This window comes from Melanaphis sacchari, unplaced genomic scaffold, assembly GCF_002803265.2.
Source record: "Melanaphis sacchari strain LSU unplaced genomic scaffold, SCAv2.0 Contig7_pilon_pilon, whole genome shotgun sequence".
Lineage (NCBI taxonomy): Eukaryota > Metazoa > Arthropoda > Insecta > Hemiptera > Aphididae > Melanaphis > Melanaphis sacchari.
In genome coordinates, this window is record NW_020271560.1 from 7,463,710 (window position 1) to 7,478,363 (window position 14,654).

Below are 14,654 nucleotides of genomic sequence, written 5' to 3' on the forward strand. Positions count from 1 at the left end.
TATTTTCATATCTCAGAATCTAAAAATATAACTTTCTTGAAAATTAAAAATGTATCAAATATTAATCATGATCATAAGAATGAATAGGTCTTTTTAACAGGGAAGACAATACTGCAATAATTCATACTTCAAAGCTTATATTTAACACTAATACACAGCCATTAGTTTTCATAGAACAAACCAGTGACTATTGTTGAGCTGTCTAATCATTAGAAAATATAAAATTATACATAATGACACAATATCATTCTAGTATTTTGTTTGCATGATGCATATTTAAAAAAAAAAAAATTAAATATTTTGACAAAAGACCGTGATACATATTAATATTAAGGATACTTTAATTGTAGAAAAGGATATTTAACTAAAGCATACAAATAAGATGGATCTATTATTAATATAATTGAATAAATAAAATAATAACAGTCAAATCACATATTTAATGCGTATTAATTGGGATAAAAAAGAATAGGTATCTAACACAAAATCAACACAAAGTATACACATAATTACAGTATACAAAAATGTTCTCACAAGATAAATAAAAATAACTTAACAATCATTATATAAACCATAAACAATAAAAATTTGTTGGTACCAATAATTGAATAATTCTATACAATGATGACATTATTGCTTAATTTGTAATAACTATACAATATCTTACAATTATAACACATTTCATGTTAGTTAATAAACATTTTAACTGATGTTTGATTTTGTGTGGCTACCTATACAATATTAAAAACTATATTGTACAATGTTAATTTAAAGTTATAACATGTATTCAACTTAACTAAAATTGGTAAAAATATCTTTGTAATATTGCCATAATAAAAAATTATAATGAATAATGAATATAAAAACACATATTTTGAGTTAATTAATGATCATTCATACTCAAACAAACATTTTTTGTTTGAATATCGAGATATATGTTTTTAATCATTGAATAGATATTTTAAAATATTCATTCTATAAGATTATTTTAACATGAATCTTAATTTAAGTTAATTTTTTATACCATTTAAAATAATATTATTTACTTTTAAAAGTTTTGGGCATTTTACGTAAGAATATTAATAAATTGTTATACATATGTAAGTGTGTAAATGTGTATGAATATTAACAACAGATATTTTATATTATTTTTGAGTTTATGGTTTTTACACTTTTGTTAAAGAGTAATATAAATAATACTTATTTGTATTTATTTTTAATTGATTGTTATTAAATATATATAGTGGTTACAACTTACAAATAAAAACAGCTACAAAATAGTAACATTTACTATAATCTCTATAGGATTACTATTACTAAGAATATATAAATGATACATAAATTATAATATTTACAAAGCTCATTATAAGATTAAGAGTCAAAATGACTACCTATCATTATTTTGTCCATTTTCTAAATGTGTTTGTACATGTACTTTAAGTTCATCATCAGTGTCAAAAGACATTTCACAAACATCACACAAGAATATTACATTATCTGGTTTATTCATCATACTATAAACACACTCACTACATTTTGATGCATATCTTAAATGCATTTTCATATGCTGGACATACTTATACCATGATTCTGATTCCAATAAACATTCTTTGCAAATGTATGGTGGGGTTTCATTATGATTCTCAGTTTTATGTTTGTTTAATGTAGATTCATTTTTTATCATAAAGCAGCTAGAGCATGGTGGTTTAGATGGTAAAACATTACCTTCATTAGATCTTGGTAACCTAAAATAGATAAAACTAAAATTAAGATATATTTTTGAAAACTTAATAGATAAAGAAAATATATTCAAATGATTAAAAGTCAACTGGGAAATTATATTTTATTTTAGGCATTGAAAATTAATTGATCAAAAATGTATTAGAAATAAAAAATTGTTACGTCTAAACCTCAAAGCTTCCTGTATTCCACTGGACATTGACTTAATGGAACACTAAATAATACATACAATTATATAGCGCAATATCAATCATTAAGGTTTAAAAATTACAGTAAAAACTAATAAGTGGGGCTAAGATTTCAGTGTGAAGTGTATTGTTTTTTTGGATACTTGGGATAATGCATTCCTAGTATACAAATTCTTCAAAGTGACACAGCTACTTCAATCATAAGACTTAACATTATTTTGCATTTTTAAGAAATTTTTTAGCATTGTACCTATGAAAATTTTGTATAAATTAGATATTTCAAAATATTAATCAAGACAAGTTGTATTGATATTTACACTTAATTCTTTTGGTATTTATTATTCATAATAAATAATAATTACTCTATTCATGAATGTCATAATTTCTTTATCTATATCTATTTATTAATCTAGACGTGATTTCTTACTAGGACTTAAATTACAATTAATAGGTCAGTTGGAGATATATTGTGTAATTATATATAATTCTAGTATACTGTTTATTTATTGTATGTACATAAGTTTGATACTTTATTTTTGTATCGTTATTATAGTTACAAGAAAGTAAGGAAGTATTAAAAATACCAAAAGTTAAGCAGCCACTTTTTTATTGCTTGCATAATAGCATAGCAATAAAAAAAATGTTAATCAATTTTTAGAAAAATAATGCAATAAAAAAATAATTTTTGAGTTTTTAGAGCACTTAAATATATATCTAACAAGCAATGACTCTTTCATATTCAAATTTATAGTAAATTGCCTCAATGAACAAAAAAAAAAAATAAATAATAAAATTGAACATATGTTAAATTTATTCTTTATTCTTTAGAATAAATTATAGATTACGTTAGTTGAAATGTTAAGATTAATTTTCTAAAATTTCTATTTGAGAAAATAATTTTAAATATTAATCAAATAAGTGATTACCTTGCAAAACATTTTCTACAAGACATACATTCAATAAGTCTTAGTTGACTTTGAAATTGCATAGGAAGTATATCTTCTTCTATAAGACCAGCCTTGACTAGAGCATTTTTCCAAAATAATGGACCAATTAATTTAGCTCCATTAATTTGACCAGTAGAATTTTTTTGTAGTTTTAAAGTTTCTAGAAGCTTTTGGTATTCTTCAGTATTATAATCGGTTAGTTGTTGTTTTCTTTTTCTAAGCATATTTTGTATATCTTGTCTTGAACTTTCAATTGCTTCCTGAACAGCATCTCTTTCACTTTTTTCTTCTTCAACCTAAAATAAATTTTAAGTTACATTTAAGTTTTTTACTAATTTTTAATTAATTTTTTTTTCATTATATATTACATCTAAATTAACATTTTCCAATTCTTGTTGTTTTTTTTCCCATGCTTTTTTAGCAAATAAAGGACCAAATGGTTCGCTATCTTTTCTAAACTTTCGTGAACTAAGTTTTTTCTTTTTATAGTATGAAACTTTGGGATTAAAATCTTCATCACTGTCAGATGAACTAGATTGATAAGGTCGAGAATAACGGATAGACATTTTATTATGTACATCCAAATAATGTATATAGTAATTTTTTTCACCAACAATAGTTTTTTGACACAGAGAACAAATCAATGTTCTCACATTATTATGACTTTTTAAATGCGTTCGAAAATTTGCTATATGACGAAATTTACGATCACATACCCGACAATGATGTGGTTTTTCTCCTGTATGAGTTAACATGTGTTCATTGTATGACAGTTGACTTTTACAAAGTTTTAGACAATCATTGCATCTGTAGTATTTTGATGGCTTTATTGAAGATTGAGGTAAAGGTTCACTTATACTGTTAATATTACTATGATGAAAAGTCTCATCATCAATGTGAGTACGCAAATGTGCATCTAGGTCAAATTGTGTATTGTATGATACATTGCACATAAAACACGAATAACATTCATCATACATATCTTCTGTTTCACTTTCTGATTGATGATTTTGAATTGAATATACCTGATCCATTATTTTATCTTCCATCTACAAAATAAATAAATATAATTACTTACATAAAATATAGTTAAATATTTTTATATACTCAATAAAGCAAGAGAGTACCCAATATTTACACATTGTATCTTGTTCAGTTTTAATAAAAATAAAAATTAAAAGTTTAACAATCATATGTATAAAAAAAATGAATTAAAAAAAAAAACTGGTCACTTCAGATTCTAATTTATTAGTATATCGGATTCACTAAATTTTCATAATTAAACTGAGTATTGCCATAATTTAGGGATTTGTCTTTGTACAATATTTAACCATCTAAATATTATACATACTACTCCAACCACCACCAGTACTAAGATAATAGTTTTCATCATGATCTTTTTTAAGGAAATTAAATTTTGTCAAGAATTATTTTTACCACAATTTAAACTAAGTTCACGATTACAACCAATTGTTTTTAACAATTATTTGTAAAAAAAAATGTATTCATTAATTAACATTGAATGAATAGTACAATACCATACAGAAGAATTAATGGTAACGGTGTCATATGCTATCTACATATAAAATAATGTCCACACATGATTTTATAGTGTAATCTTAATTTGTTTTAAACCACAATACTTCATGGATAAATTAAGATTATTAATGAATGTTCTCAATTAAAGTTGAAAAGTATTTATTTATATTGTCAAAATTTTTTATTATATTTATGGACCGCCACCATTCTTCTTTAAATGCCTTTTCAGCCATTTAGTGGCACAGTGTAATTTTATATCATTTTTCCTTTAATACGTTGCCAAATATATTTACATAGGTATTCAACATAGGGTTTCAGCACCTGTTTCTGGATCAATAAAATTATTTTTATGATTTACAGTATTGTGTATATAACTATGATTATTTAAACTACTGTAAGCTTAAAAGTTTTTCATTCATCTGAGAAAATGGATGTCCCTGGTTCAATTTCTGTTTGAACAATTGGAAGCAAAGTGATGCAGTCTCTCTTTTGAACATAAAATAATCGGCCTTATAGAATGTAGATAAATAATATTACGATTGTATAGATAACATACAACGATAAATAGTATTTGTAGATAATAAATGACACTAGCATTTATTGAGTAGATAGCATATGACACCACTACCGATTTAATTACCACAATTTTAAACATTGAAAAGAATATTTCAAATCAAATTCTTATGACTAAGAACATAATTTAAAAAAATTTAATGTTAATGTAACTATTTTTTTATATGCATACACATTTTATATAAATAAATATTTTACCGGATCCTCATTTTTGATATTTTGAATTACGCTTTCGTCATAGTTACAAGAATTAGGAATACTGACATCTGGAAAGTCCTCCATAATAGGCTCAGCCTTAATGTCATTTAATTCCGTTTTGATGACCATATTAAAATCCATTCTGTAAACTATAGTATATTAAATCTATTTATATAATTAAAAAACGTAATTTAAATGTTAACACGGCATAAATATAAATAATTATATTATAATACATTAATGTGAAACCACGTAAGTGATAATTATCATGCTTATTACTTAGCAGCATTTTCAATTACACTGTATCTAATACATTATTATCAAAGCTTACCAGTTTATTTATGATCTAGTACAGTTTTTTTTTTAAATACTAGTGGATATTAGATTATTTATTAAACGATAAAAATGCAATTATTTAACGACGAAAAGTTTAAATACTCAAATAACATTCACATTCCACAAACACCGGGGATTCGTGTTTACTTGAATTTTGGATGTTGGATGTAGATTACAGGAAAAATGCTTTTTAGGTAACAGTTTTACAAACTCTTTGGTTGGCCAAGGAGAATCTGAATAAATTTAAATCATTTTCAGGATAAATTATTTTAATGTTAAATTATTTATTATTTATTATTATAGAACTCAAAATGTTAATACAAGGTAATTTCAGGGTATTTATGTAATTATTTTAATGTTAAATTTAATACTCTCAATTATTAATTGACGAGATAATTTGGAAACTTTTTCTATTAAAACGATGAATTTTATTGTATTTAGTATTAAATAAATAATAAATTTAAAAATTATAAGCTAATAATAAATAAATACAATTTTGTTTTTTAAAGGAAAAAAAACTATAATATTATTTTTAAGCTTTATGGTTTATAGTTTATGCCTTTTACTATCTATTAGATCTTAAAATGAATACAAAGGAAATAATTGTTGGTAAATACACCAACCAACTGTTTTGTGCTATTCATAATAAAAAAAATTTAAATTTTGTGGATTTAATGTGCTCTTTAGATTTTTTAATTTTTCATTCTTTAAAGTATGATTTTGTGTTTGTTTCGGAGTAAATAACTTAAAAACTTAAAACAAGATTAAAAAATAAATCCCCTGAAACGGCTGAAACGAGTGAATAACAATATAAAACAGTATGTACTTCAGCCCTAGTCAAAATAGATATTTTTTATTTACTAAAATTTTTACTAACTTTTTTTTTGAGTAAATAACGATAAAAATTTATTACTAGTTCAAAATTGTTGAAAATTCAATACAAGATCTCACAAAAGTTGTTCTAAAATCTGCATAAAATTGAAAAATTACATTGATAAGATTTTTTGTTTAACACATTTGAAGTGTAAGTACCTATTTACAAAATTCATCAAAATCACAAAAATACAAGTATTTTGTTGTAAAAAATTTAAAACATTATATTTAAAAAAAATAATGTATGAAAATAAAGTATAATTTTCCTTAAAGTATTTTATACTGTAACTATCTTAAAAATATACAAAGTAGTGTTGTAACTACATGGGCGCTCATTAACTCAATTTTAGGGAGGGGGTAAAATTTGTTAAAAAAAAAGTCTTAAAATATAAATTTAATAAGTGTTTAAACTGTGCATTTACTTACTTAGTCATCAATACGCCAATATAAATATATTTATTTTTTTTATTTCAAATCCCTACAGTGATAAAAAAAAATAAAATAATTTAAATGCTCTTTAGCATGGGCACCCATAGGTAATATTTTAGGGGGGTCAAAATAAAAAAATTTTCGAATGTAAGATAATAAAGATTTAATGTTATTTTTCACATATAAATGTATACACTATACATGCATGTTATATTTTTATTTGTATATATATATATATATATATATATATATATATATATATATATATATGTATATAGTGTATTAATATAATAATTGCCATACGAAAAAATAAATAAATATATAATAATTGTCATATGAATAAATAAATTAATAAATAATAATTGCCATACGAATAAATAAATAAATAATAATTTTAATAAGTATATAAAAAAAATAGAAATTAAATAATATAATTAAGTATATATTATTCGGTATTAGTAAATAAGAACTGTAAATTTCTTCGTTTTATTCCAAACATATTAATGACATCCAGAATGAAAGAATCCTTGTTTGCGTTAGGTTAAAATATTTTGTAGTACCTATATTGTGATTTTTATAGATTTACCACAAATTATCTGCGATAAATTATTTTACGTATAGGTTATACAGACTACAGAATACGACCTATCTATGATGTTAATATACGATAACAATGAGTATATTTTTATATTTATTTCATATCTTAAAAGTGATTTCAACAAATAATTTGCCTCGGTAATAAGGTAATATTGTGGTAATATTTTTTCCAGGGGGGGCAAGTGCCCTGTCTTGCCCCCCCCAATGGGCGCCCATGCTCTTTAGGTAATTAGATAATATTTATAATAATAGACACTAATACTTTTAGGATTATATTATTTTTCTAGGGAGGGGGCAAGTACCGCGTTTTGCTCCCCCCTAATAGACTACCATGTTAGGTAGATAGGTACTATTGTCGAAGCCTTTTTGGTATTAACTAAGCATTCATCAATATGAAAATTCTACAATGAAATTTTATTATTTAGTATTGCATTACGTCATGTTATACATATTGCTGAATTATTTATGTCTATTTTTTCAAAATAATTCCACTCTTCACTGATATTTTTATGAGTCATTTTTAATAATTTTAATCAAAATATATCTATTTATTTTTAATTCATTAAAATGTAAAATTAAACAAAACAAGTGAATTAACGTTTTTCTTTGAATTAAAGCAGGACAGCACAAAATTCTCACAAAAAAAACTCAAAAGAAATACAGTTACTTACCGAATTCGTGAAAACGATTGGACTTTAAACGTTATTGTCATGAACAGTACGATTGAGATATCTCATTTATAAGTTATAAGTTATAACTATTATGATTATCACATAGCAATGTGTAAATTTCGGAGTTTCATACAACTTTTTTCATAAGTCACAGTAATAATAAATACCTACTTACTTAAAAAACATTAAAAATACAGAAATCTGAATAAGTACTATAAATATTCGAATATTTGAATAGGTTTATCCTATTATGGATAATTGAGAATATTTGAATTTTACAATTTTAATTATTTGGATATTACATTCTAATTATCAAGATATAATAACTCCAATCGTTAATATAAACATTATTTTTTATTGATATAATATATTTATAGTTAAAATTTGAACAAAACTATGCGTTTTACCATAGAATACTGAATAATGATATTAATTATTTTGTTATAATTCAAAAACATTATTTGTAGGGATTTAAAATTTATATGTATAAATATTTTATTATGAATTTTCTAACATGTAATGACATTTTTAAAATACTTAGGTAGATAAGTAGATTAATTTTAATTTTTAAAATATTATCTATTTTAATAGTACCTACATAACTATTCACACTGTTTTACAGTATTTAGAGTAAGGTATTATCTCCAAATATAATAACAATAATGTGTGGTATTGGTATATAAATAAATACATTATTGTAATAATTAATTAATTGCTAATGAAATAATGAATGCAATGTTTTCAGCAAAAATTAAATCAATTTACGGTAGGTAATAGGTACTATAAGTTTAACAAATTACTTTTGTAGAATAATATTATACGAAACATAAAAATATTATAAATTACGTTTAAATTGTTTTTAGATAGAATAAAAAATTTTCATAAAAAAATAATTGAATATTCAGTGTGAAAACTTTATTGAATAGATTAGCAGGATAATAATTGGAATTATAATAGGAACTTAAAAATAAATCAATTGAAAGTGGATATAAAAGTTTGAATATTTTAAGACTTAAATTGGTGATTAATAAGAAGAAATATCTTTTTTTTTGTCTAAAAACAATTAAATATATATATATAACAATTGTTTTTATTAAATTTCTTGGTATTTTAAAAAAAACAGATAAAATATCTAAAAATACTTGAGTATGCTAACCTATACAATGTAAATCTACTTACTTGAAATCTAATGCATTAAATATTTATTTCTTCGTCATTAACTACATCGATCATAAACTATAATTATATAATGTCTCAAGTTAAAAATAATATATATTATCATTGATTTTATTGTTCTAATTGTACAACATATCTTTTATGTACTTAATGTCTAAATAAAAATAATTGTATTTAAGTTAGTAATTACTAAGCTTTTGAAGCTTAAAAACTATTCCATTAGTTCCATTCTTATTAATTTCTGAATTATTGCATCATAATCAATTTTTGATAAAACTTCATTTATCAGGTCATCTATAATTGTTTCTGAAATACTTAAAAATAAAGTCATACAATTAAATTAAATTAATAAATACAATTAATTTTTTTCTAAGATTTATGGTTTAAAATTAAATATAGAAATTAGAAAACTTTAAATAAAATTGAAGTTGGGTGGTTTTTGAATAATGATGATTTAGAACTCAGAAGTAAATATCATAATTAAATTATAACGTGAACAATTTATGGTTGTTTTGAAATAATTACCTATTAATTAAATGTTTATAGAATAGTATATGAATATACTTTGTTTATTGTTACCTCACTTTTATCATATTTATAGTTTTATCAGAAGATAGGTTCATCATACAAAAATATTTACCACTTAGTGAAAACAAATATAAATTAAAAATGTTTTACTTCAGAAAATTAAAACATCTTGTGTTAGTTATTAAGTTATAGTTATCTAGTATTTGCATTAATAATTAAATAATATATCAAGCTAAAAGTTTAAATTTAATGCAGAGAAAAATATTAAATTGACTCAATTAAAAAGAAGTTTTTGTTTATGTGTATAAAATAATTTTATAAATACTAGGGTATACTAAGAATGTAGAGAAGATATCTTTTTTGTATTATGGGATTAACACAGATTAAAAATATATTTACTTGAATAAGATATTAACATCATACTCTTCTATTAATGATTGTTGTTTGAATTGTCTTTTGTACAAATAATGTTCCTTAGTTAGTTCTGGAGTTATATATAAAGTCAAACATCCATTTTGAGAGAGCCTTATATCTTAATAACATAAAAATAATAGATTAATTTATTATTTAATTGAACACAGGATAATTAAAATGTAATTTGTTGTATTATTACTCTAGATACACTTTAATTAAAATACCTCTTTATAAACTATAAATTAACTAATTTAGTACTTTTAATAGGAAATTGTCTCCAGATGTTTTCTTGTACAATATAAAGGCCAACATTACTTGTTTTTTTTAATTGATTTGACCTGAAATATTTATTTATTTATTTAAAATATAATCATAATTAGGTATAAGCTAATAAAGTTATAACTTATAATTAATAAGAGTTTTTTAAAAATAAATTCTTTAATATTCTTGAACGTGAATTTAAAATAAATTATCTGATAACAAAAATAAAATATACATAAACATAATTACAATATCATACAATTAAACCAATAATATATTATACCCAATATTTAAATACCATTTTGGTTTGTACCTACTTAATTTAGATACTAGAAAAATTAAAAATATAAATCTAGATATACACATTTATACATACTTTGATACTTTTAAGGCAGTTGAAAATTTAATTGCTTCATTGGTATCAATTAATTTTTCATCTTGTTTCTCTTCAAAAACAAAATTATAATTTGTTTCCTAAAATAAAATTGGACGCTAAAATGTAATAAATATATGCATTATAATGTATCTTACTTTCAATTTTCTAAAGGGGTACTCTTCCATTACAGTTTTTATATTGTCTAAATTATTTTTAGTTTTTAAGATATTATCTGTTTTTGACAAAATTTTATTTCCAGATAATTCAAATGATTTTTTTGACCATCCTTGAGCATAGTATGATCCCAATTTTGATTTATCTTGATTATACATACTTAATCGATTTGAATTGGCAGAAAACAATTGAGTTTTAGATTTACTTAAAGCTTTATTAGAAAGCTCATTTAATATATTACCGTGAATGTCAATATCTGTGTCTTTATAATCACATTCATCCAACATATTCTCTAAATCTTTGCAATTTTTAACTAAATCCTAGAATCATTAAGTTCAAAATTTTAAATATATTTTCATCTGCAATAGAAATATTAATAAAAAGAATATAACTTAAGTAATACATACAAAACTTTCTTTCTTTTTTTTTGAAAATAGTTCGCCATAAATATATTTTCCAGTAATTAATGATAAAGCTGATATAGTTTGTATTAAACTTTTCATTTTATTTTGAATAGGGTTATAAATTCCAGCTTCCAAGGTTTTTGAACATATCTGAGAGTGATATAGAGCATTATAAAAATTATATATTAATTAATTATATTTATAAATACCTTTATGGCGTTAATTGCTAATTTATAGCATTTAATTAACTTAATTTGAAAAGCTTTTCTTAATGTGACATTAGTTTTATTTTTTTTATTGTGCAGGTCTTTATGTTTTGATTCTTTTTTAATTTCAGAAAACTGAAATACAATTATTAAATTTAAAAAGTAACAATTAATAATGTGATTTACTGTGATTATAAAGGTCCTCAAACATTGCAATAGTGGTATAAAATATAGTAGCCATACACAGTTAATTGACATGGTGAAAGATAATAGAATTTAATTGCCATCGCTGCAGTGTGTAGACCTTAAAATATTTATGGATAAATGTTGATACTTGATAATTGTTTGAACTTGATATACAAAAATTATACTAAACAAAGATTTCTTCCTATAACTCAATGAGAGGTCAAATATTTGAAATAGGATCAATCTTTTACTGTGGTCAGTGGTGTGTACAACTCTCTAAACCAGTGATTCTCAATCTTTTTTGTACAATGACACCCTAATATAGATTCATAAAAATGATGGCACACTTAGAGGCTTAGACTGGGAGAATACCGGCCTACTAATCCAGGCAGCTCATAGACAATATAAAACAGTTAATGTTTAAAAAATGTTGTTATTAGTACTTCACGCGACACATTTGGACTTATTTGGTGATATACTGAGTGAGAACCACGGCTCTAAACGATAATAAATTTAGAGGGATTTATTACACATAGATAATCAAATAACTATAAACAAAAAGGTATTTAATCAGAAATACAATATAACAAATAGAGTTTTACAACCTAATAAAAATAGCTGCAAGAGATAGGAGTCATGTCATCAATAATATGAAAAATTAAATTTTTTTAATAGGAAATTTTCCATTAGATTACACTGTTGACTGTCACCCAAACTTTGTTCTAATTCATATGTTTTCATCAAAACTTTTATTTCAAATTTCTGACCACCAAAGGTATACCAAGAAATTAAATTCAACATGCAAGAAACAAAATGAAATTTAGTACCACTCATTTATAATATTTTTTCCACATGTATTTTACATAATTAATGTATAAGAATTGACTATTTAAAAACAAAATTATTTTCAATAAAAATTAGAAATTTTTATTTTTAAATTATTTATTTCTATAGTAATTAATTGTTTAATCTTAACAAGTATAAAAAAAAATACTAGTGATCCCCCCCTCCTCCAAAGATTTATTAATTTAAAATTTATCCTGGTTAAGAGTTATTTCCTCTTTAAAACTAATGTTATACTAACATTTATTACAGTAAGTAAGTTGCTTATATTTCTCAATATTTTTTCCTTCGAGACAGTTAAAAAGTTAGTCTAATTGTTTTGTTTAATAGGTATGTTCATAAGTATATTGTATATCAAAGTAAATCATTACTAAATTTTAATTATTTACCAGTGAGTTTAGATCAAATATGTAATTATTTGTTTGTAGATCACATTCTTTTATTTTAATTTGTACTTTTCTAGCACTTTTTAAAACAGGTGGCAAAAGTGCATTTTCTAAAATATTAGAAAACTCAATAAATGTTTTAAACAAACGACTATAAAAAAAAAAAAAAACAAAATAAATATCAAAGTTAAAATTAATTAATACTTAAGTATTATGATTATAGTAAATACTTTCTAAGCCCGTGTATATGATTAAGATCATAAGGATCATGCAATGAGTATAAATTTACTGAATCGTGCATGCTAGATTGGCTGTTTCTACACTTATTAAATGAGTGTTCACTTTGTTTAATATCTGTATTATTTTCAATAGTGTATGCTTTTTTTAAATCTGTACTTTTGATTGATTCCATGTAAATGTTCCAATGTTGATCATCTATTTGTTTTTGTCGACAACGATTGATTTTTTTGTAAGCTCTATTAAAATCTTCTTTGGAAATATGCTGAAATAATAATTTAAAATTTATACTGCGGTAATAATTAAGATAATAAAACATACATCTAGCCAATTCATAAATATCAATGTACTTTATCTGAAAATTATATTATTCTACTGAAAATTATTTTTAAATTAACCGATCTTATAATATTTAGACTATTAAAGTAAATGCCAGATTGTAATGTCATATCTAATTTAGTATCTGTAAAACATATTGATAATTTAGCAAAAATTATTCCTTAATAATTAAATTAATTGTGCATAAATTATTAAAAAAATGATTTTATTAAGCTAAGTAATAAAATACCCACTTTAAATTTGAAACATTCTTCCTCCATATTTTGCTTTCAGGAATAGTTCAATTATTATTATTTAAAACAAACATAAGTAGAATGCATAATTTAGTAAATAAATGTTGAATATAACTAATGTTTAGAAATCAAAAAGAAAATTTATTTTTACAATGAAATTACTAGATTCAATTGTTGAGTAATTACAGAATATTCCAAATTAAATGTATATTTTGTGAATATTTGAATTTTAAAAATTTGTTGCAATCTAAGCTTTTATTTAATGAGTTTTTACGAACTATTGACATTCGTTTTCATTAATCGATATTTGTCTTACTGTAAATTTTAATTCAAGGAATAGCAAAAGTTCTTAAATTTGTAAATTGTATAATCCACGCGTTATAATAGTTAAACAAACATTTCTCAAAGGTTTAAGGCTTGTACCCTGTATTTGGCAAATAATTACTAGTCTATAACGTCTATAACTGACAATCACGCAGAACTATAGAAGTGTGTATACCGTTTCCTGGGTAACAAGTAACAGTTAATAAACACTTGACTGCAATAACCTAACAACTAAAGAAATAATTTAAAATACCTAGTAATTTTTTTTTTTTTAATCATATTATTACGCAATTTGCATTTGTTATTTAAGGAATGATCCGTACGGTGAAAATATTAGTAAAATACAATAATTTAAATTTAAAATTAATAAGTTAATAGTTATTAAATAAGTCAATGCATTATTGATGATTCTATATTTTAATCCAAAATTGTGTATTATTCAAAATTTAATGATATGATATCAGATAAAAAATGTT

General features: G+C 22.8%; 2 protein-coding genes across 3 annotated transcripts; both read right to left on the reverse strand.

Moving 5' to 3' along the window:
• Window positions 1-1,216: 1,216 nt before the first annotated feature.
• Window positions 1,217-5,684, reverse strand: LOC112601718 (zinc finger protein 26-like). Of its 2 annotated transcripts, none has more exons than XM_025349467.1 (5): window positions 5,517-5,684; window positions 5,186-5,327; window positions 3,244-3,924; window positions 2,855-3,171; window positions 1,217-1,745 (listed from the first exon to the last, which is right to left on the reverse strand). In XM_025349467.1, the coding sequence occupies exons 2-5, from the start codon at window positions 5,324-5,326 to the stop codon at window positions 1,388-1,390; spliced, it is 1,497 nt and encodes a 498-aa protein (XP_025205252.1). In that variant the 5' UTR covers window position 5,327; window positions 5,517-5,684; the 3' UTR covers window positions 1,217-1,387. The 2 variants fall into 2 exon arrangements, with proteins under 2 accessions (XP_025205252.1, XP_025205251.1); XM_025349466.1 differs by having other exon boundaries at window positions 5,186-5,334.
• A 3,661-nt stretch (window positions 5,685-9,345) lies between these two features.
• Window positions 9,346-14,549, reverse strand: LOC112601880. Its single transcript, XM_025349739.1, has 10 exons — window positions 13,855-14,549; window positions 13,276-13,547; window positions 13,049-13,196; window positions 11,634-11,765; window positions 11,428-11,574; window positions 11,002-11,340; window positions 10,847-10,944; window positions 10,468-10,547; window positions 10,195-10,327; window positions 9,346-9,581 (listed from the first exon to the last, which is right to left on the reverse strand). Exons 1-10 carry the CDS (start codon window positions 13,879-13,881, stop codon window positions 9,479-9,481), a joined length of 1,479 nt encoding a protein of 492 aa, XP_025205524.1. The 5' UTR covers window positions 13,882-14,549; the 3' UTR covers window positions 9,346-9,478.
• Between the last annotated feature and the right edge of the window lie 105 nt (window positions 14,550-14,654).

Coding starts and splice junctions, on each gene's coding strand:
- LOC112601718 (XM_025349467.1), bottom strand. CDS start 5,326: ATGGATTTTAATATGGTCATCAAAACGGAATTAAATGACATTAAGGCT. Junction 3,925..5,185: donor ATATCAAAAATGAGGATCCG/GTAAAATATTTA, acceptor TTTATTTTGTAG/ATGGAAGATAAAATAATGGA. Junction 3,172..3,243: donor TGGAAAATGTTAATTTAGAT/GTAATATATAAT, acceptor AATTTATTTTAG/GTTGAAGAAGAAAAAAGTGA.
- LOC112601880 (XM_025349739.1), bottom strand. CDS start 13,881: ATGGAGGAAGAATGTTTCAAATTTAAA. Junction 10,945..11,001: donor ACCCCTTTAGAAAATTGAAA/GTAAGATACATT, acceptor ATTTTATTTTAG/GAAACAAATTATAATTTTGT. Junction 9,582..10,194: donor GATGTTAATATCTTATTCAA/GTAAATATATTT, acceptor TTTATTTTTAAG/TATTTCAGAAACAATTATAG.